The sequence below is a fragment of the Lytechinus pictus genome, chromosome 3 (assembly GCF_037042905.1).
Source record: "Lytechinus pictus isolate F3 Inbred chromosome 3, Lp3.0, whole genome shotgun sequence".
Classification (NCBI taxonomy): Eukaryota; Metazoa; Echinodermata; class Echinoidea; order Temnopleuroida; family Toxopneustidae; genus Lytechinus; species Lytechinus pictus.
Genome location: NC_087247.1, coordinates 71,243,415 through 71,267,547, shown reverse-complemented (window position 1 = coordinate 71,267,547; position 24,133 = coordinate 71,243,415). Strand labels below are relative to the sequence as shown.

At 38.2% G+C, this 24,133-nt stretch overlaps 1 protein-coding gene across 6 annotated transcripts in view; it reads right to left on the bottom strand.

The window, feature by feature from the left end:
* Window positions 1–21,121, bottom strand: part of LOC129256746 (heterogeneous nuclear ribonucleoprotein A3-like) — a 39,197-nt gene extending 18,076 nt beyond the window's left edge. For 2 of the 6 annotated variants that reach the window (XM_064097667.1, XM_064097669.1), the window contains exons 1-3: window positions 20,894–21,097; window positions 5,167–5,288; window positions 183–327 (exon numbers count right to left, since the gene is read on the bottom strand). In XM_064097667.1, coding sequence (XP_063953737.1) covers window positions 183–327; window positions 5,167–5,288 — 267 coding nt within the window. In that variant the 5' untranslated portion in view covers window positions 20,894–21,097. Of the gene's footprint in view, window positions 1–182; window positions 328–5,166; window positions 5,289–20,867 lie in introns of all 6 variants that reach the window. The other 4 variants (XM_054894914.2, XM_064097666.1, XM_064097665.1 and 1 more) reach the window with 3 other exon arrangements.
* Between the last annotated feature and the right edge of the window lie 3,012 nt (window positions 21,122–24,133).

The following is a 24,133-nucleotide window of genomic DNA, read 5'->3' as shown; positions in this document are numbered from 1 at the left end:
TTGTGTATTTAGCCAAAATTCATAAATGTATCATTATTTCTACTTTTACTGATTAAACTTAATTTTGTCTTGTTTATTTACATAATTAAATCTGCAACAATTTCCATTGAAAAAAGCTGTGAGAGGGGTCCAAATAACACGACTCTTACATGATTAAGACAACACTTGCAATGAAAACTTACATCTCTTGACATGGCTCTTCTCACATCAATATCTCTGTTATCAAGTCGATGAGGATTTTCTTTCCTAGCTTTCATAACATCATCAACTTCCTTTCGGCTGGAGAATGTGACGAATCCAAATCCTTTGGACTTCTGTGAATTTGTACTGCAACAGACACACATAAAAACAAAAATTATTCATGTTTAAGCATTATTCCTATATAGTCTGGGGTGTCTCTCTCCACACCATTTTTCCAGACCCCACCAAAATTTAAACTTTATTCTCTGAAATCTGGCAAAACCTTTGAGACAACATGGGTAGAGCCTTGTGACACCACATTACATTATACCAGACAAGATCATGAAGTAAAAGACTCATTTTTATACTATGTGTACAAAGTCAATGGGAGGTGAAATTCATAAAAGGGTGATTTTTCATTTCAATTGATCCGCTTTAATTTAGGGTTAAATCTAATTGTTAAATGGTCCATAATTATTTAATTGAAAACAATTAAAAACACAGAAGAAAAAAAAAATGGCCATGCATTTTGAGTTGGGCCCATTTTTGTTACAACTCAAATTCCCCCCCCAAAAAAATTGCATCCTTTTATTCAATCGAATGTTTCCCTCATGTTTGACATCCTATGCACATGAAAGTATATATATTCTGAATAGGGGCAGATCCAGGATTTTCCAAAAGGGGAAGCACATTTTCCCAACGAAAAATTAGACAAGCAAAAAAACGTCTTTACTTTCAAAAGGGGGGAGGAGGGCACACTTGTGATTTCATGGCATTTTTACATTACAAATTTTCATTGCGCCTCTCATAAAAGGAGGGCATGGGCCAGCTGTCAGACTCTACACTATCAAACTTGAAACCATGAGGTCATACTCAATATCAACAACAGATTGATTTCTCTCTTTAAGTTTTTAATTAGTCTGCTTTTCCTTTTGGAATTTTCTCAGCTTCTAAACTTAATTGAAGTTGTAAGTTATCCTACAGCTACTTTCCCAGAACATCCCAGGAAGCCTATTGATTTTGAGGTCAAAAGGTCAAAGGTCAAGATCACACTGACAAGTTTTCATCTTGCTCTTCTTAAGTCTTTGTAAACGTGATATTTTCAGTTCAACTTAACCTAGCCTCATAATTTGGTGTGTATGATACTCGCCCCCCCCCCCCCCCCCCACTCAAGTGTTGTTTAGGGTACGCCTACATGTATGCTCGTTCCCTTCCTTTGAAATCACCCCCATATCTCATGTCTGCCAAAATTTCTGAACACTTTTGCGGCTTTCCCTGCCTTTGAGACCCCTAAATCCGGAACACTGCTCAATGTACCCCCTATCGCAGATGAGCTCTCATTCCAACCCCCTATCTCAGGACAGACAACCTCTCCCCCCTTCATCTCAGTTAAGCTGTCATTCATTACCAGTCAGTCAGCAAGCCCTCAAAAAGTAGCTTCTTTTACCCAAATGATATTCATGACTAGAGGGTTTTTGCATTGTTAATGAGCTTGGTGCGGACCAAAACACCTCTTTTTATTCGGCAATTGCTACTCTAAATATTGACCAAATTTTGGTATCTTTGTAAAGAAGAAGAATCATGCTTTCAGGTCATGTGTTTGGATTTTTAAACAGGTTTTGTAATATAGTGGAAACTTTTGATCTAAAACATGAAACAAAATGATTATTTTCATGCAACAAAAGTTGTTGTTTTACACTATATTTCTGTTTGAGCCCAAATGATTTTAAATTATGAAAAAGCTGAAGATCTAAGCTTTAATATAATGTAATTTTTATAGGAGGTATTTTAGATGGGTCAGCAGCCAGCTTTTCATAGGCCAAGTACATCTAGCAGCTCACAAACAAGAATACTGCGCTCTGATTGGTCATAGAGACCACACACCCACGCAAATTCCAATGTTCCCCACACTGGGCCTCTGCAAGGTCACACTCACCATGTGCTAATCTCTTCAAATTACCCGCGCCTGTTGTTTTGAAAACATTATTCAGCCAAGCAAAACTCTAGATTTTATGCTACTCAGAAATTTGGTCTTGCATCTTGATGGAAAAAGCTGGCTGCTGACCCATCTAAAAGGTGCCACATATCAAATAGGACATCGTAAGAAAGTATAGAGTTTGAGCGTTCTGATGATATAAATGTTTGTGCCCAAAACACATAATTTCGCACAATTTGCAGGAGAAAACAGAGGAAGAAAATTCTGTTTGAGGCATCTTTTCAGGCCTGAAATTCACTTATTTATCAAAATATTTTATTCAAAAGAAATAACCAATATAAAAGAGTAATGTTCACTCTTTCTTATGGCAGGCCTCTACAAAAATTTTTTTCGTCACTTGCCCTGTTGGGCAAGTGATGAAAAAGTTTGCTTACCCGATAGAAAAAACGGCTTGCCCAAATTGTTTTATAATTTTTTTATTATGACGGCACTACTCTTATTTATATAGGTCATACAAAATAACAACAATTGAGAATCATGTACAGTATAAAAGAACACACATTTAAAAGTTTATTTTCAGCAACGTAGGCCTGAGTCATTACGTTTATTTTGAAAAAACTTTTCGCTATTTAAGAAGTTGCTAAAATTTCTTATTTTGCATCTTTAAATCCACAAAATGGTTATCTGTTTGCCATATTTCCTTAGAATTGTTTTGATTTAGTTGGAAACTATAAAGAAAGCCAGTGAAAAATATTCAGCTCTTTATTGCCTCTGAAAAAGATCATTTTATGATGTAAAAAAAATCAAAATCATCAACAGTGGAGTGGCTAATATTTCACATTTTGCAGCTTTAAATCCATGAAATTGTCATTTATATTCCATTGAATTTTTTTTTTTAATTTGTTGGAAACTATGAAGAAAATGAATTCTCTCTCTTGTCTTTTCTTCATCATTTTATGATGTTACACTTGGTCAATATTTTTTTTTAATTGTAGTCCCACATGTAGACTTTCATGGGTTTTTTTCATGGTGTTGCAACATTAACAGAAAACGATCGTTCATCGTTTTACACTTGGTCAACACCATGAAAGTCTACATGTGGGACCACAATAATAAAAAACATTTACAGAGTGTAACATCATCATAAATCAGAGTCAAGAAAATTGGGCAATTGACTTTTAGAAATGCTTGCCCGCACATCATTTTCACTTGCCCGGGGGCAAGCGGGTTTGTCGCGCCCTGCTTATGGTACAAAAATAATCAATTTTACTCAAGGAGAAAATGGTTAAATTCTTTGAGAAAAAATGTCTCACAATTCAGCCACGACAGGACTTGGATAAATCTTGCTCATTTGCTCATTAACATAGAGACTTGCAGACTGTTACAATAAAAGTTCCCTAATGTCATGATGGAGGACAAAACAATAGCAAAACCATGAAAACAATGACTTTTCATAGTCTGATGCACAGGGTTTTTTTTTGTCCTCCAATATGGCTGCTTGTGGGAACCCTCTATACCTTGGGAAAGATTCAAAAGTTCAAAATGAGATCTCATAACTCAATGCAGTCATAAGAAACCAAAAAAAATGAAAATCTCATGACATAAATGTTTGTTAATGGCAAGTCCTGTTAATAGCAGTTTAAACTTTTGTTACTTTCCGCGATTGTTTTTACTTTTCAAAATGAAATAATCCTGAATGAGCTTTCAAAACGAGAAGGAATTTGATTCCAGGATTTGATCAATTTTTCCATGATATTCAAGATATTTTATAACCCCCTTTTTAAATTTCTCAGGAGTGAAAAACACCCCCTTTTAAAAGAAATCTCCGGGTGAAAAGTCAAATACACCCCTTTTTTACTATTCATGGGCCGGGCTTGTCCCGTGAAAAAGTACCCCTTTACCAAACATTTTGGGAACAAGTATGCGGTCCCTCCGACCCCGGAGTGGGGAGGCCGGGGTTTGATAGTGCTGACTTTGAAAACAGCTACATGTATTAAACAATTATTCAAAAAAGATAATCACTCTTATGATAAAAAAAATACTTTGTCCATTATCATGTGACCTAAGATGTGTGCAAAGCAATCAATTATACTTGATCACCCTTGTGTCTATGATTCATGAACTACATACAGATCCATAAACTTTCTAAGTTATGATGCCAATTCAACAATACCCCCAAACATTCTCAAAGTTTGTTGACCCTAAATGACCTTGGTCATATGACCTGGTACTCGCACAGAATATTCAGTGATACTTAAAATTTTATGAATTAGATCCATAAACTTTCAAATTTATGATGGTAATTCAACAAATACCCCTAACATGCCAAAAGTTCATTGACCCTAAATGACCTTTGACCTTGGTCATGTGACCTGACACTCGGGCAGGGTGTTCGGTAATACTTCATTACCCTTATGTGTAAGTTTCATGAACGAGGTCCATATACTTCTTAAGTTATAATGGCAATTCAAGAACTCAACCTTCGGTTAAAATTTTGATATTGATTCCCTCAACATGGTCCAAGTTCATTGACCCTAAATGACCTGTGACCTTGGTCATATGACCTGAAACCAAGGCAGGATGTTCAGTAATGCTTGATTACCCTTATGTCCAAGTTTCATAAACTAGGTCCATATACTTTCTCTAAGTTATGTCATTTCAAAAACTTAACCTTAGGTTAAGATTTGACTTTGACGCCTAGCCTCGCTCTGCTACATGTATGCAGGCTAGACAAAAATTAACTTCTGAAGTGAAATTGGGTGTTAAATAGATATGCAAAATTCCTTTATTCGAAAATATTTTTATTCAAAATAAAAACTATCATATTAAGATTTTCTTTTTAATACTGACTTAACCCTTAAACAAAGTGGGGGGGGGGGGGGGTCGACATTTCCTGCGACCATTCTACTACATGAAATTTTGGGACAATAAAATAAATTTCTGCAATTATATATATCAAAAGCGATTTCTAGCATGTATTATTACCTGGCACAAAAATGTCAATAAGCCTTAATTAAATTCTCAGAACAAAATTACCAAAAATAACTTACTCTTTGATAACACAACAGTCCACGATTTTTCCAAATGTGCCAAAATATTTCTTGATGTCGTCATCTTTTGTGTTGTAATTCAGCCCACCTAGAAAAAGCTTTCTTTCCTGTTCAGACTCCATCTGGTGATAAAAAACAGAAAATAGTAATTAGAATTTTTTTGCCTTGCCAACATGCATTGTTTAAATAGCATAACTTCACAAACTTTGTTTTCTCAAGAACAAGGCAAAAGTGATTTTGTGTCTCGCCCACTTATGAAAATAACCAGAAATATCGTGATTTGCAAGGGCAGGCAACAGAATTGTATCGAAACTTCATTGTGAAATGACTCGGATGGTATAAAAGTTGTCATAAACGTCTTGCAAGTAAACTTTAATGTTGCCCCAAAAATAACCTTTGACCTTACCATGTGACCTCCGACTGCAGCATAACATGCAGGTCCCCCAAGTCCATCTACCATCCAAGTTTGGTTGAAAAGTGACTTACGGTTGCGAAGTTAGGTGTCATAAGAGTCTTGCATGTAAACTTTAACGTTGACCTGAAAAAGACCTTTGACCTTACCATGTGACCTCTGACTGCAGCATAACATGCAGGTCCCCCAAGTCCATCTACAATCCAAGTTTGGTTGAAAAGTGACTTACAGTTGCGGAGTCATTGTAAACTTTAACGTTGACCTGAAAATGACCTTTGACCTTACCATGTGACCTCCGACTGCAGCCTAACATGCAGGTCCCCCATTATGGCACCCCCTCGACAATTTTCGCGATATATCTGCTGCGCAAATTTTTTTGACCTCACCGCTCACTGACTTTTTACTTTCAAGTCTCGCGCAAATTTTGAGACCAAATTTGTGACGCCCGGGTACGCGGTTACGAAATTACGCAACATTAAGTGCATGTCAGACCGCAAATTGCTCATAAACGCAATTTCATGTACAAATCCAATGCAGATTGTGTATTAGCCAAAATTCATAAATGTATCATTATTTCTACCGTAAGTAACGGTGTATTAACCGCACCCGTGTATTAACCGCACCCCCAACTTTGGACTAAAAAAAAAAAAAAAAAAAAAAATCCTTCTCACATTTACATGCATATTTGAGGTACGAAGAAACAAAAACTAAGTTAAAGATTTCAAAGTATTCAAAGAGATTACCGGTATGCGGAAATCTGCTTTTCTTGATCAATTCATCTACAAATGTTAGCAAGAAAGAAAGGTCCCGACAATATTGGCCACTTACACACTCACTCACCTCACAGTCACAGTGTACACACACACAGCACTGCCGTTCTTGTACATGTACATTGCAAACTTCGATACGGTACCACTACCAGTACATCTTATCAAATTGTGAACTGTGTCTTTCACATTTCTTGCATCACAACCTCACAATCACTTTCAGAATTTGTCTAGCATTCGATGGCTTAGCATGAATTTTGGATACGGGATTACAGGAAGGTTCAAGAAACAAAGAAATTGGCATTTCTTCCAGTTGTTTTACGGCTTCGTGCCGTCTCTCTCATACGTGGTGCACGGTGTACATGGTATCTTATGAAAAGCAAACAGGAAAGAAAAAAATAAGCTGGCGCGAAACAGGACTTTGAGGGGTTAAAATGAATAGCGCCAGCTTAAGTCGCACTCAAACCAAACAATAAAACGCAAGCTAGCTTTCGGCTCTTGCTCAGCTGTGACAAATTATTACCGAGAATGCTTGGCGTCTCTTTGAACTTAGCCAGGGAACTTCGCTGCTCTGAATCGAGAATAAAGTCGAAATTAGTGTCATGAAGGTGGGTGCATTTGTTATTGACACTATTTGATTAAGATTGTAATAATCGCTCCCCATTACCCGTGGCTCATACCCCTCTAAACGACATTGCCCTGGGCGGCTACGCCCGGCCACTCGATGTGTTGTGAACTTGCAGACTTCTTACATGTTCGGGAGGGGTTACGCGGGCGGGCTCAGACCCGTCAACGTGGATAAACCGCACCCCCGACTTTTGCTTATATCCCGCCGAGAAAAAGGTGCGGTTAATACACCGTTACTTACAGTACTTTTAGGGTCATTCCATGCCAATTCACCCAATGAATGTGCAATTTTGCACCCGACCATCTCAGATTTCGTTGTAATTTGGTACACATAAAATTCCCCATGGCCCAACTGGCACAAAACAAAAAAAATTAGTCAAATCGGTCAGTCGGTTCTCGCGCTACGGCCCGCCCTTTTCTCCTTGTTTTGACAAAAATGGGCGTGACCTTCAACTTTCAATGGCCATTGCGTCGTAACGTGTTGACCAATTTTCACGAAACTGGTACCATTCAAAAGGAAATTCAGAGAGGAATCCAAAACATGCATCAAATAATGTATTGTAGCGATTTAAAAGGTCATGACCTTTGACCTTAACTTTGACCTTGAGTTTGACCCCCGGAAAAATAATTTTTTAACTTGATTTTCGTGTACATGTTAATTATTAGTATAATATTAATAAAATATGTTAAAACCAATGATGATATTTTATTCCTTCACCTTTTAAAACTCTTCCAAAGACACCCAAGTATCTGATCTGAAATTTCACTCTAGTCCCACATACTGATATTCATGTTAGTAAAGTGTTTACCAGTCCTATGATATATGATTTCTTCCAATCTTAAGTTACAGTATGCAAACAGATGAAAATAAATTTAGCTCATCAGTTAACAAATGAAACATTAAACATTTATGCTCATGAATAGGTATCTGTTTAGGCATTTTGATGTTGGGCAATATATACATGTAATAACTCATTATTAGAAAACTGCAATATCCTGCTTTCTGGTAAGCTGTACTCCCCAAAGTGGATACATCCTTCAGATCCTTGATGATGATGATGATATTAGAGATGGATGATCGATTGGAGAGATAATATTGTTTCTAACTATCCAGCAGGTACATTTATCCATCCTTACATTGCACCCCTATGGAAAAATGCAGTGTGTGACTTTTTTTTTCAATTTTCTTTTCAGAAAAGTAGTCAGTAAGCCACTTTTTGTTCACATGACACATCCAGTTTTCCTAATTGCTTTCTGAAAAGCAACTTGTAGGTAATCAGCAAAACGCAGTTTCTACATTTTGCACTAGACAATATATTAAGCATTAACTTTTTTTATAAGTCGCTCCATACTATTTTATTTCTCAAGTATTCCTTTATCATCAAATTGTAGAATGCCTATTTCAGGCCAAAACCCCCCATTTAAATTTTGTTGTTATGTTTTGAGATATTGGTGTAAATGTAGAATTTAAGCAAATACTCAGTTAAATGCAGTACCCACAGATGAAGAACATGTTAATTAAACTTATTTTCATCAGGGCGCCCTCTGTGTATCTAAGGGATTATTTTCCCCTTGAAATACATGTACACAATGACACATTATTTCATGGTAATGAAGCAAGTGATAATAAAACTGAATGGAATTCTGGCCCATCTGTAGATACATGTACAGCGTTTTTCCATGGAGAAAGCGAGCATTCGCTTTGACTTTCCCAGAGTAGGCCTATCTACGGTACATTTCATCATTATCTAAAAAAAAAAAGAAACAAAATATTGTTTTGGGAGCCTTAAATACAAATAGGCACGTATATACTCAACAATTTGATGATAAAAGAATACTATAAAAAAAGAAATGAAATAGTTTTGAGCAGCTTTGGAAAAACAAAAAATGCTTAATATCTCAACTTGTGCAATATGAAGATTTTGTACTGTCTTTTTTCAATGGAGAGGCAGCGAAAAGGATACCTGCTGGGTAGCTAGATACAATATTATCTGTCCAATTGATCATCCATCTCTAGCATCATCATTATAAAGAATGTATCCAATGCTGATGCTTCAAGGATCTCAAGGGTGTTTTCACTTTGGGGGAGTACAGCTGACAAGAAAGCAGGATATTGCAGTTCCCAGCAGTTTTCTAATAATGAATTATTATATATTGCCCAACATCAAAATGCCTAAGGGCATTTTCACCACAGATGGACACAGAGGCAAAAAAATCAAGTTGATATTCATGTCAAATGCTTTATGTTTTTTAATAAAACAAGACCTGAAGTTTCTGTGACAAAATTTTTTTCCGACTCTGGCAGCCATTTTTTTATTTCAAAATGGCTGCAAAAGTATGGATACAAATTAGTGTTGAAAATAGTATATTGATACATATTTTGTTTTGACAGATTTTTAAAGAACAGGTTTGATCATGATGTTTTCGCCTGTGATTTAGCTTGCTATTATAACACTTCCACATCAAGCTCACTTTCATGTGAAGCCCTGCACAGAAGATACAATGCAATGATTCCACACATTTGACTTCCATGTGTTATCTCTATGGCAAATTAAGTGTAATGTCAGTTACCGTAATGTCAGTTACCAGCATGGTTGTGGAAATATTATCATAGTCCCCAAAAGACAAAAACGAATTGTTTAATATTTTGACACATCTTAACCTAGTAACGGAGGTATATTTACATATTCAAATTATTACTCTATCTACTCAGGGACATGAGATATTTCAATTTTAATGAACACCCTGAAATTGCATGTCCTTTTGCGTAATGTCAGCTACCGACACGTTTTTGCTTGCTGATGCGTAAAAAAATGTGGTTACATAGGAAAACTTAGTATCAGAGTATACAGCAAGGTTCACTTTATTAACTCTATCAAAAGCAAACTCCCATCATTTGTTGTTTTAGAGATACACACAATGAAAGGTGTGAAAACATTGTGCCGTGTAATGTCAGTTACCGTGAAAATGCCCCTAAGATACCTATTCATGAGTAGGGACAGTGATTTTCCGCGATCGCGGAAAAACGGTCGGAATTCACGGAAATTGCCTTTTGAAACGGAAAGTGCCATTTCAAACGGAAAATCACGGAAAACATATTTTTTCCTCAGAATACACAGAACAGCAACAGTAATTACTCCAAAATCTCAACAAAATACGAATATTAACTGGCCACAAAACCTCACAAAACACGATCTCACTTCACTACAAAGTATAACAATTCACACATCGTGACTGCTCTTGACTCCATCACTCTCGATCGTACCCCGCGGGCCTCGGGCGCGTCTTGGCCGGCGGCGGGGTCGGCCGTATCGAAAACATTCACATGCAAACAACACGGTCGTGTGTTGCTGCCCTCTACGTTTGAAGATGTAACAGCACGATATTCCGGTCTTGAAATCCAAAATGGCGGATAGGCTACAGTTGTTGACTGGTCGAAACCATGTCCAAAAACCCCCAAAATTATCGATAAAATTTAATTTAACAAAAGAATAGTGCTAATAATGTGAAAGGTAAGGATGTATTTATGTCAGATATGTTTGTGAAAATATTTTGTGTACCCGCATAGATCCGATTAGAGCGGATTCTACTGCGTTGTTGGTACAGTGGCAGATACAAATTTTGACCAGCGCAGCGCGAGTGATATATTGCTACTGAATGGTAAACGGAATTGCCAATTTTCCGTGTACACAAAGTCTATGGGGAAACGGAATTTCCGTTTTCTGGCATGCTGAAACGGAATTTACGATTTTCCGAAACGGAAAAGGCAATTTTTTGAAACGGAAAATCACTGTCCCTACATGAGCATAAATGTAAATTTATTTTCATCTGTTTGCATACTGTAACTTAAGATTCGAAGAAATCATATATCATAGGACTGGTAAACACTTTACTAACATGAATATCAGTATGTGGGACTAGAGTGAAATTTCAGGTCAGATACTTGGTATCTTTGGAAGAGTTTTAAAAGGTGAAGGAATAAAATATCATCATTGGTTTTAACATATTTTATTAATATTATACTAATAATTAACATGTGCACGAAAATTAAGCTAAAAAATTATTTGTCCGGGGGTCAAACTCAAGGTCAAAGTTTAGGTCAAAGGTCATGACCTTTTAAATCGCTGCAATACATTATTTGATGCATGTTTTGGATTCCTCTCTGAATTTCCTTTTGAATGGTACCAGCTTCGTGAAAATTGGTCAACATGTTACGACGCAATGGCCATTGAAAGTTGAAGGTCACGCCCATTTTTGTCAAAACAAGGAGAAAAGGGCGGGCCGTAGCGCAAGAACCGACGGACCGATTGGACTAATTTTTTTGTTTTGTGCTTGGGCCATGGTGAATTTTATGTGTACTAATTTACAACAAAAACTGAGAGGGTCGGGTGCAACCACTGGGTGAATCCAGATGGAATGACCCTTTACTGGTTAAACTTAATTAATTTTGCCTTGTTTAAGATCAGAACTAAGTCTGGAACGATTTCCATTGAAAAAACAATAAAAAACAAAAAGTAAAAAAACAAAGAAATACATAAGAAATTAAAAAAACAATAAAATACATAAGAAATCGGTCTGGGTACCATAATTTTCATTCATAATTGTTAGGAATGCTATAAAGAATATTTTCACCAAAAAATAGCATTCTAGGAGCTTTATTTAGTGAATCAGAGCAAAAAGTATGATTTCATGAATAAATTTGCATAATTAATTCATATAAAATAAAAATATATGAATTCAGTGAAATTTACCAATGCAACTGCGTAGATTAGGTCATTCTCTACCCTCATGCAAATTTTCGTTGTGATCGCGCAATCAGCGGCTGAGATCTTAAGGGGGGCCATAATGGCACCCCCCCCCCCTCGGGAATGACAAGAATCAAAATACCCCGGAAGATTTAGGGTTAAGTCTCGCCTTCACCTCTGGTGGGCGAGACAAAAAGCAGAGCAAGGAGTGCATTAGGCTACTGTACACTGCATGCAAAACATGAATAATAATTTCTAAGCCTGAGTCATATCGATTATTTTGAAAACCGGTGTTCGACAGCTTTAATTCGATCGAACATTGATGCATTGAATTTTGAAGGCGGGGAAAATCGAGTCATTTTTTTTAATCCGGCCGTCGCGTCGATGCGCTATGCACACACTGCATGCACTACCACTGACGGTATGCGCTGGCCGGCCGGGTGAGCGTTGCACAAGCAGATGACAGAGCAAAGTTCGTTTGTATTTTCCATGATCACAAAACACAAAAAAGGCCGAGGACCAATGCAGAATTCTTCCCAAAGTATCTTCAACAATGATATTTGCAGATGACAACATATGCGTTTAAAATGGAACAATATTAAAGACATGAATCTCGCAGAGTCGATCCGAATGATTTTCGGTCAACTAGCATTCGCAGTCCAGACTTGCACACACCAGCCCCGTCCGCAGCCCCGTACACTCACTCTCCCTAAACGACAGGCGTGCTTGCCAGCGCCAGCAAACAAGTGCAACCAGCGGAGAGCGCTGTAACTTGCCTGAGATTGTGTAGTTGGATCCAAAATGAGCTCCAAATAAATTGATGGGAATAAATACATAATTTTCTCTGGATTGTCATTTGAATTGGTATTCAATGCCGATTGTGAGGAAAGATTGTGGAATATGAGTTATGACGATGTTCGAGAATTAATCCTGATAATCCATTCTTTATTTTAGACACAAGAGCATGCAATGGAAATAAATACGAATGTTTCGGATCGAGCTCTAAATTCATATAAATTATTGAATGTTAAATAATTACGATTTAATAAGATTTTATGGCCATACTAAAAGTATTGACGATGTCAGCAAAGTATAATATGTTCATATGGAAGAATTAATAGTATTATACTGGCATTATTTTTATTTTTATTCCATCTCTGGACGTCTCCTCCGAGCTCCGAGAAAAAAAGCAAAATGCGCATGCACGTTTGATGACGTATGACATATTTTCCATTCATGAAATCAGAGCCCAAAGTTTGGCACAAACTAGCTTCAAATTGATGGGGGAAAATATGAAACGCAATTTTCTCTGTTTTGTCATGTAAAATGTTATTATATGGTGATATTATGATCTTGAAAAGAGTTTCTGCATGTTGACAATGTTCGAGAATCAATCCTGACGTGATAATTTTTTTAGATAAGTGCACTCACTCAAGTCGATACGAGCAGACAAGACTCGAACTATGATCGAAATAAAATTCAAATTAATGGTGAATATAGGCATTATAATTACACAATCGGTTTCATTTTGGGGGCAATACAAATCAAGTAGAAGTCAAGTTGGACATTACTGTTTATTTTGATGATTGATTGTGTGAACCAAGAAAATTGGCCGGCCGATGTATTTTTTTTTTTTCGATGCACCGACTTTGCAAAATCTGCACCGGCGTTCGATGACATCGATCGAACACCGATTTTAAAATCGATTCGACTCGGGCTTAATAATTTCTGCTCGAACGAGGCATCAATGCATTATGGACTAGTCTGACGCCGTGCATAAATAATCCCGAGTGCGTCTTCGCAGGTCTGCGAATTAGTGGGATAATTCGTAAAATAGCGCGGTATTTTGCAAATAATCCCAAGTTGACTTGGGATTGCAATCTCGAGATAAATCCAGCGAACTAGCACGATAATTGCATTTCCATTACAAATAATCTCAAGATTGTTCAGACCAGGATAATTTGCCGGATCAGAAATAGCACGCTAATTTGGAAACTCTGGCTGAAGACTGCCCTCTCGTGTGCAATAGCACTGGCGTATATTCAAACAGTCAAGCAGGCGAATAAGACCCCATTCTCATCTACTTTCTTGAACTGGTTTTCATTGTTTTAGACGACTGCTTTGCTAGTGATCTCATTTTCATCTCCTGAACTGGCTTCCAGAACCACTTTAATTTAAGTGGTCTTGTTCTGTGAAAACGCTCAGTTTGGTCACATGTATCTTGTTTTAATGACATGTCATTAAAATGAAATGTAGGGACAGTGATTTTCCATTTCTAAAAATTGCCTTTTCAGTTTCAGAAAATCTTAAATTCTGTTTCAGCATGTATGAAAACGGAAATTCCGTTTCCAAATAGACTTTGCGTACATGAAAAAGTGACAATACCGTTTACAATAGAAAATCAATGCGCAATGACTAGCGATTTCATCATGCGTGCGCTGGTCAAAATTTGCATCTGCCACTGTACTAACAACGCTTTAAAATCGATTTTAATCTAAGAGATTCAAGTACAAAACTATTTTAAGAAACATTATCAACATGAATACATCCTCATCTTTCACATTATTAGCATTATTTTATGGTTAAATGAGATTTTATCGCTGATTTTGGGGACTTTTTGGACATCATTTTGAGCAGTCGATGACTTCCGACTATCCGCCATTTTGGATTTGTGGAATCACCGCGATCATATTATGACCGAACGCAGAGGGCAGCAACACACGACCGTGAACTGCCTTAAATGCGGACGTGAGTGTAAACCAATTTTGATATGATCGTGGCTCGAGTGCAGTTACGATGTGTTGACTGTCATGATTGTTGTAGCGAAGTGTGATCGTGTTTTTTTCCAGTTGATATTCATATTTTGTTGAGGATTTGGGATAATTTCTGTTGCTATTCTGTGCATTTTGAGAAAAAAAAAATCTGTTTTCCGTGATTTTCCGTTTCAAAAGGCCGATTCCATGAATTCCATCCATTTTCCGCGATCGCGGAAAATCAATGTCTCTAGAAATGTTATTAACACTTCACACTTTTTGAAAATATGTCAAGTCACATTATTATGATAATTATTTATAATCATGTATTAAATTTTAGTATTTGTTCAATAATAATTTTTATCTATAAATTGTTCTTCAAAACGGCATTTTGTAACATCGCTAATCGAACGTACGTCATAACGAAGCGGTTCAAGGGTAAGACCTATTGTATTTGCTTTATTGACAAACGGATCGAGGGATCTACACGAGATCGGTCTGGTAAAAAACCTCTCATTTTTGCCATTTATAGTGAAATAATTTGTATCCCTTTATACGCATTAGGCGTATGAAGGTTCATAGATAATTAAAATGCACCTATACAAACCGATTTCACCCTCTAACTATGGATTTCCTAGGGAAATCCATCCGGGTGTGTAGGTCTCGCTTATGCGTCTATGGGAAGAGTGTCAAGGCTTCATAATAAAGAAGTATATGTCAAAATATTAAAAAATATCATCACGAAGTCCTCAAGGCTAATTGCGACCGTTGTTGTTGTTCTTTGTGGGTCGTTTCCACACCCAAATGATCTCCTCGGTATACTCTCAGTGTGTTTGTCACAAGGTTGATGAGCTGCTAGGTACTATTTGCTTAGATACTGGTGCTAGAAGTTGACATTGGTGCTTTTTTGCACTCACACTAGTGCGTGGTTAGTATATAGTATACTAATCTCGCACTATGAAGTATGAACCGAGTTTGGCAGTGGATTTCTAACTAGTGGGTAGCGTGTGCTGCGACACCACTTCTGGCGTCCACAACACACAGATTCTATGGCTTGATTTTTCTGTGCGTGGCGGCATGTAATGAACCCTTGAGTGGTGCTTTTGATGAAGCGAGCCAAAGATGCTAATATGGATTGCACTCAGTATATAATGCATAGTGGGTATGTGCCGCGGAGGGGACCCCCACTTTTACACTCAAATTTCCGTTCCAAGGCATAGCATTTTTGTCTTATTGAGAAGAACCAAAAAAAGCAGCTCCAAAGCATAGCGTTTTCTTCTTAGCGAGAAAAAAGAAGAAATCTGCTCCAAAGCTTTGCATATTTTCCGTTACGCCGTTCCGGCCGCTTTGATCCGCTACAATGAACCGCAATTTTAGTGAAAAGCGGTCGCAGAGCGCTGTCCGACCATCGCCTCTGCGCTAGCGTACCCGGCGCGTGCCGCCGGGCTAGCTGCATGCACGTTCCATAGGGATGCATACCCACTCACACGCAGGCAACCCGTTCCAAGGACCCGTTTTCACAAACATTTGTAGTTCCGAGGACCCTCCTTTTTACAATAAGCCCGCTCCAAGGCCCGTTTTTTGTCTCGCCCGTACCCACATACCGACTACTTTTTTGGTCGATCCCCCCCCCCCCCCCGGACCTTGATTTGACAAAAATGATTGCAAATGCACCAAGTTACACTGGACACAGACACTGTCATAGCTATTTTTAATTATATAGGCTACTAACCCAGGGAGGCACAGACTGGAACCTCAAAAAAACGAAAAGTTCTGTCGCGATACCTCTCCTTCTTTCAAACTTCAAAAGTAGCCTCGAGACCGAGGCTAGATCTATATTTTTTTTGTTGAGATTCCAGTCTCTGCCTCGATGTCAGGATTTGTGTGTCACGATAGACCTTCATCCATTGTGGTTAGTGCATAATTTGTTTCCACATTTTATTAAGATTACCGTAAGTAACGGTGTATTAACCGCACCCGTGTATTAACCGCACCCCCCATTTTCGGATGAAAAAAAAAAAAAAAAAAAAAAAAATCATCAAAAAAAAAATTTAATCAAACTTACTTTCTATCTCTAATATGCGTATTTAAGAAAGAGTCAAGAACCAAAAAATATCGAAGAATTACTGGTAAAAAATGATGGGAAATCAGCGCTTCGTCACTTATCTGCAAGTAACCAACATTATTGGCCACTTCCACACTCACCTCACACACACACATATGGTACCGGTGTTCATTGCAAGTACCGATACCAGCATAAACATGGGGGCTCACCCATACGAGAAGATCGTTCATATCATATTTCCTGCATCACAGCCCCACTTTTGCTTTCAGAATTCTGTCTAGCATTCAATGTCTTGACATGAATTTCAGACAAGGGAATACGGGAAGGTTCAAGATACGAGAAATTTGCGATTTTGTTCAGGTGTTTTTCTTGTCTGCTATGAACCACTACCGGTAGTTCTCAGTACGTGTGTGGCGGTATCTTACAGACAGCAAAATAGGGGGAAAAAATGCTAGTACCGGTATACCGTATTTTCAATGGGAGCTCTGGGCGGGAATAAAGTGAATAATAATTAAAAATAAAAAGTCGGAAGGAGGGAAGATGGGGATTGAAGATTGATTTTGAGATGATGGATGATAGAGAGAAATGAAGGAAAGGCAAATGAAAGAAATTAATTGTCAAATAATACCAATAATTTGTCAAACAAAATAACTTCCACGGAAAGGTAAAGCGCCAGCTTACGTTGACGTTGCGATAAACATTACACATGCATGTCTTATTCGGCTAGCTGCACCGCGCTGTGCGATCGATTGGCGTCTGAACTTTGCCGCGATGACTAAAAAATGACAACAAAGACAGAGTCACACCATTAAAAAAAGTCAGTTTCATGAAGGTAGGTGCGTTTGTTACCGTGATATAACTTTGAGGGACCTTTACGGCAGATACCGGTAGTCACAGATGCTTCCCTTTTATACCCGCGGCTCATACCCCTCTAAACGGGATTGCCCCAAGCGGCTACGCTCGGCCACCCGACGCGAGTTGAAAACTGTAGTGGTAGTAGTATCGGGCTGAGATTGGCTTGGCTCAGACCTGTCACCTTGTATAAACCGCACCCCCGACTTTTGATTCTGTCCCGCCGAGAAAAAGGTGCGGTTAATACACCGTTACTTACGGTACTATTGAGACCCAATTCTACCCAAGACCAAGTCTCGCGTCTCCCTCATTTTCACTCAAGCCAAGGGTTCATTACAATTTTTACATGCTGTCGCACACAGAAAAATCAAGCAGTAGAAGTTGTTGTGGACACCAGAAAAAAGCAGAAGTAAGATCCCAGCACGCGGATCCACTAGTTAGAAATCCACTGCCAAATGCGGTTCATGGTGCGAGGTTAGTACATGTATACTAACCTCGCAATACGTGTGAGTGCCTCGTTTTGAGCTCCCTGGGTATTAACAGTTAGTTAGCAGTAGAGGCGCAGGGCCAATATGGGAGACTCTCTCCAATAGGGGAGACAATCTCCCACATTGGAGACTTGCTTTGCAAAAGGACAAAAGAAACAACACCAACAAAAGCATGATTTTTTCCACCCAAAATTTTGTCTCACTGAGGTCAGAAGCCCATTTGTTTTGTGTGTGATTGACAACAAAAATCCTTATAAAAACAAAAGTAGACGGTGAATTTTTAAAGTAGAAGGTGAAAAGGGGTTATTTTTCATGAGGAATCTCCTTATCACATTTTTATTTGCCGCCAAGGTAATCCTTTTGCAGCAAATGTAAACAAAGGAAATTGGTCTCCAAAACTGGAGACTGTCTCTGAAATTGGATACCCAAATTCTTTACAAAAGTCTCTGATATTGGAGATAATCTCCCACATTGGAGACAGTCTCCAATATTGGCCGTGCGCCTCTACTGGTTAGGGCCTAGGCTACATACCGGTATTTGTCATGTTTGTGGACGAAAGCTAGAGCTGGAAACTTGGCTGCAGCTTTCTGCATTTTTCCAGTAGATAGATCTACATCCGATAGATCTTACATGCGCAGCAAGGGGGCCCCCATTCATAATTTTATTGGCGAAAAATTCACATGACTGACTCAGTGACCGAGACGAGTCTGAGATTAAGAAGAGATGTCATGCTCATGCCTCATGGATGTGAGTTGTGACAAGTCGATGCTAACTTAAACTTTAAAGGGGAATGAAACCTTTGGTGTTTGGAACAGGTAGAGGTAGGCTTATGTCGAAAAAGAAAAATTAAAGAATAAGAACAAAGAAAGTTTGAGAAAAATTGGACAAATAATGAGATCATTATGAGCATTTGAATATTATTGCAATCACTAATGCTATGGAGATCCACCAATTGGCAATGCGACAAGGATGTGTGAGTGATGTCACATGTGAACAACTTTCCCTGGCGCTGGCTGGCTTTGGCTTTGGCTTTGATGTGGACTATAAAATACTCCCAAAATTCTTTGTGCTTTTTCTTATGGTGATACAAACTCTTTATCCATGATGTATTCTTTGAATATCTGTAATACTTAGTTACATGCCCTCCTACAGTAGAGGCGCACGGCCAATACAATATTGGAGACTGTCTCCAATGACAATGTGGGAGATTATCTCCAATATCAGAGACTAATTTGTAAAGAATTTTGGTATCCAATTTCAGAGACAGTCTCCAGTTTTGGAGATCAATTTCCTTTGTTTACATTTGCTGCAAAAGGATTACCTTGGCGGCAAATAAAAATGTGATAAGCAGATTCCTCATGAAAAATTACCCCTTTTCACCGTCTACTTTAAAAATTCACCGTCTACTTTAGACAGGAATAACCGTCGTTTCTGGGGATTTATTCAACAATTTCTGACATTTTACTGTAATCCCCATTTACCGACGGTAGGGTGTACGTGTGGGCTCGCATGTGTTCTCATTCCCTCCCTTTTGTCAATTCACAGTCCAAAGTTTGATGTAATTTTACACATCGAATTTACAATCTAAGGATGTATAAACAACAAACTTTTAAAAGTTTATATCTCATTGTTTAAATACTTTAAACGATATAGATGAAAAAGACATGAAAAATATACTTTACCGATGTTTAATTGGGTTGAACACGATAAAAATGGTCAAAATGGCAGCCAAACTATAAAATATTTACAAACGAACGTCAACAATCACGAATGTGATATCGATATTGCTTTCGATATTATACGATCTGCTCCATATGCGAACGAAACCGAAGATAAACGATACTAGTTATACTAGTACTAGTACTAGTTATAATCGCGATATATCGATTCGAGACATTAAGTTAATAACGATAATGACGTCATTCAAGATGGCAACTTGCAGGAAAAACCGTCAGGTCAGGTGAAAATGTCTTAGATGACAGATTTCTCAATCATCCAGAGGATTTTTTTCAATAACTCCGGCCCAAGGTATGCAATTACTTAAGTTATTTATATTTACCTGATAATGGAAACCATGAAACTTTCAATTTTGCTTAAAAAACAGTTTTAAATCGCGATCTATAAAACGCTAGTTCACTATACGTTGGCTGTAGGTACAGGGCCCCATCCCCTTCAGTCTATGTATGGTGAGTGGAGCCAACGTAGTTCAGCGGAACAACCAAAATACAGAGACTGAAGCTTTTGGTCTACGTCTACTTTTGTTTTGATAAGGATTTTTGTTGTCAATCACACACAAAACAAATGGGCTTCTGACCTCAGCGAGACAAAATTTTGGGTGGAAAAAATCATGTTTTTGTTGGTGTTGTTTCTTTTGTCCTTTTGCAAAGCAAGTCTCCAATGTGGGAGATTGTCTCCCCTATTGGAGAGAGTCTCCCATATTAGCCGCGCGCCTCTACTGTCCTATAAAGTCTAGAAAGAACACATGATCTACTGATACTGAGAGGCAGTTTAACTGAAATATATTATATACTAAAGTAAAACTAATGGCATGTCTGGGGAGAGTTGTTCACAAGTGACATCACACAGACTTATCACATTGCCAATGTGAGGATCTCCATAGCATTATGCCATTAGGCATTGCCAGGCATTTAGTCACTGTAAATTAGTGATCGCAATATTCAAATGCTCATAACTTTCTCATTATTTGTCCGATTTTTCTCAAACTTTCGTTGATCTGTTTCTTTGATATTTCTGTTTTCACACAAGCTATCTTGTTCCAAAGGTTTCATTCTCCTATAGTATAATCAACATGATCAAGCCTGAGACAGTGAGAGTGAGACTGAGCACTGACTGAGTGAGTGATGACGTGATGAAGAAAGCCATTTGATTTTGAGTAGGCCTAGGCCTAGGCCTAATTAAAGTTACATTTCCACCTGGCATCCTCAGAAATAACGGAACAAACGAAACAAAGCATTAGCCAGCGAATACTTACACCTCGACCTCGTGATGAGAACTCACTTTAACTCAGTAACTGCACTGCAAGCAATTAAACGTCCAAATTTACTAACTGCACATGCACGTCCACGGTCGACACTGCACTAAGTCACTAGCTGTATACTGCACCTGTACGATAAATAAACGGGGGACATGTACATGCACACGTTACTGCTAGCTTAGCATCGACGACGCGACTGTACCCACGCCACGCTGTACTTTGTCTTTAGCATACAGCACATCTCTATCTGCGCAGCTTTTACGCAGGGTTTAAACTAGACTGCACGCACAGACTCATATGTTATTGTTCAAAGCAAAAAAATATTTGACAATATTTAAACCATTAAAATAATGTATAGTGTGAAGGCTGGACGTCAAACTATCTGACTGTGTCAGGTAAATGTTAAAGCCAGCCTCAGTACATAATAAACCTAGTCTCACTACTTCGGACTCTTCAAGTATTATGCACTAATATGCGAAACGCGAAAACCAAGGTTCTGTGTCTGCAGACTAGAATAAGGTGTCGTTTTAGTCACGTGATTAAAGTCGCGCGTATTTCGTTAGTCTACTAAAGCGACTCAATTAAAAAAATTAAAATAAAATAAAATCACCCGGCCAAGATGAAATAATGAATCAGGGAAGCCAGTGGCGTAACAGGCGGGGGGGGGGGCAGGGGGGCAAGCTGCCCCCCCCCCCCCTGGCGGAGCTCACCGGGAAAAAGAAAAAAAAGAGGGAGGAAGAAAGGGAAAGGGAAAGGAAAGAAAAAAGGGGAAAGGGGAAGGGGAAAGGGAAAGGGAAAAGGGGGAAAAAACTAAGAAAAAACATAAAAAAGGGAAAACGGAAAGATAACAGGAAAAGGAAGGAAAAAAGAACAAGTGAGAATAAACAATTCGCCCCGATATACAAATACATTAGCATGATTAGTAAGACAGGGAAACAAATTAAAGATGACAAAAAGGCAAACAAAAGCGGGAAATAAAGGCAGAATGGAATTAGCCAAAATCTAAATTGGAAAATAAAGAATAGGGACAAGATAACGTACACTACCGGGCTGCCGAGGATTGAGATAACGAGCGGGAAGAAAAATGGATGGTATATAGCATAATGTCGTATGAAAGTCTATCACAAACTTGCTAAATCTCCAAAGGCTCTGTCAAAGAGTCAAGACCCCGTGCAGTGGGGGCTCTTCATCTGTAACCTTTAATGGGTTCTATAACGGGCCCCTATATGGACCCTTCCTGCATTAAGCTTTACGTTGAAGCACTGGCGTACCGGGGGTGGTTCCACAGCCAAGGGGAAATAAAAGAAAATAAAGGAGGCAGCGAAATGAGATGAATGAAAAAAAATATATGACATGATATTTGCTATAATGATGTAAAAATCTATCACATAATTAGAATTTCATTTTAACAGACCATTTTTTTCTGGCTCGCTTCGCTCGCTGGCGACTTTTTACACATTTCCCCACATTTGCTATATGGTGTGCCCCTCACAATATTTGGATGATTACGATACACAACTGCATTGAATTTATGTGTTGTGTTAAAGCTATATAAACATGGGTGTCGATCGGTATTCTTGGTTGGGGGGGGGTGATTGATACAAATGTCCTTGTGGATGGGGATCTTTCAAGATTACCCCCACTAAAATCACAAGTTAGGACATTTGGGAGTGGTTGATCTGCATGGTGTTCTTGCAGTGGCGTACCGTGAGTCACGGCATTGGGGGGGGGGGGGGGGCACCAGCAAAAATTTTGAGTCACTTAGTGAGCGCGCTCAGTTGCCAGGTATATATACTGACCTAATAGGGACATTTTAAGGACAGTGCCATTAAACGGATGTGTATCTCACTGCTAAAATAATGCAAGCGCGAAGCGCGAGCTGAAAATTTTTGATATGCAGACCAAAAAGGACATTATAAGCAAATTTTTGTTATCATGATACATACCTGTCTCGCTGAGATTTTTGTAAATATTGACCCCAAACAAGGACATGTTAAGGACTATATTTTAGGAATCCATTGAGAGTATACATATCTCACCATAGTCATCTAATGCGAGTGCAAAGCGCTTGCTGATATTGCAAAATCTAAACATATGAAGCACTTTTTGTAGTCATTGTAATCATGATAATACGCATCTCGCTCATCAAATATTGCGAGCGCGAAGCGCGAGCTGAAAATGTATGATATTCAGACCTGAAGAGAGGCATTCTAAGGCCTGTTTATAAGAATTCATTAAGACCATACGATACGTATTTCACTAAACAAATGATGCGAGCGCGAAGCGCGAGCTGAAAATTTTTTATATTCAGATCAGAGAAAGGGACATTTTAAGGACTGATTTTTAGGAATTCATGAAGAGCAGACATATCTCACCAATCTACTAGTGCGAACGTAAGCACGGACAGGAAATGTTTTATATTAACACCTTAAAATGGGGCAATCACTTTAAGAAGTCATGAAAAAGAACGATATGTCACTACATAAAACAATAATAAGTCGAAGTGCAAGGAAATATATTTGGTGTATATTGACTTAAAAACGTTAAACAGACAATGCGAGTACCGGGAACAATGAAGACATCTAGGCCTGAGCAAAATAAAGTTATGAAAAAATGTTTATGTATTAAAACATAACATTATTATAATATAACATTATAATGAACAATTATTTCTTCATTCCCACTACGTTTCTCTTCCTTTCTCCCTCTTTTTCTCTTCTTCCCCGTTTTCTTTTTTTTTGGCCAGCCGATGGGGGGGGGGGGGCACGTGCCCCCCCCCCCCGTAGTTACGCCACTGTGTTCTTGGAAATTCCTTCATTGTTGCAGTGTACTGTACTTATATAATTTTTTTGAAAAGTCAATTTGTGTTACAAATAAGCCTATTCTAAACTCATACGAAAGAAAAAATGACAAAAATTGTCTGGACCATGTACAAAGTGATCTGTTTATTGAGCATGATGTATACAACTTCTCTCTTAAATCTAACCCGACTGGCAATATCTTTTTTCTTTAATACATGATGATAAAATGCAGATTCGGACAAATTAAGACTATATCACATATTACAAACTGTGTGGCTTCTCGTGCGCCATCGGGCTTACCGTCATTCCTTAGATGATTTTAACCCTGGATTTTAACATGTTTTAAATGCTTTATAAATGCATGAAACAAAACAAACATACAAAAAATCCAAACTCAACTGTCATGTTAAGATATTTCTCCAACATTTTCTTGAACCATCAGTGTGTAATATCAGCTAATAT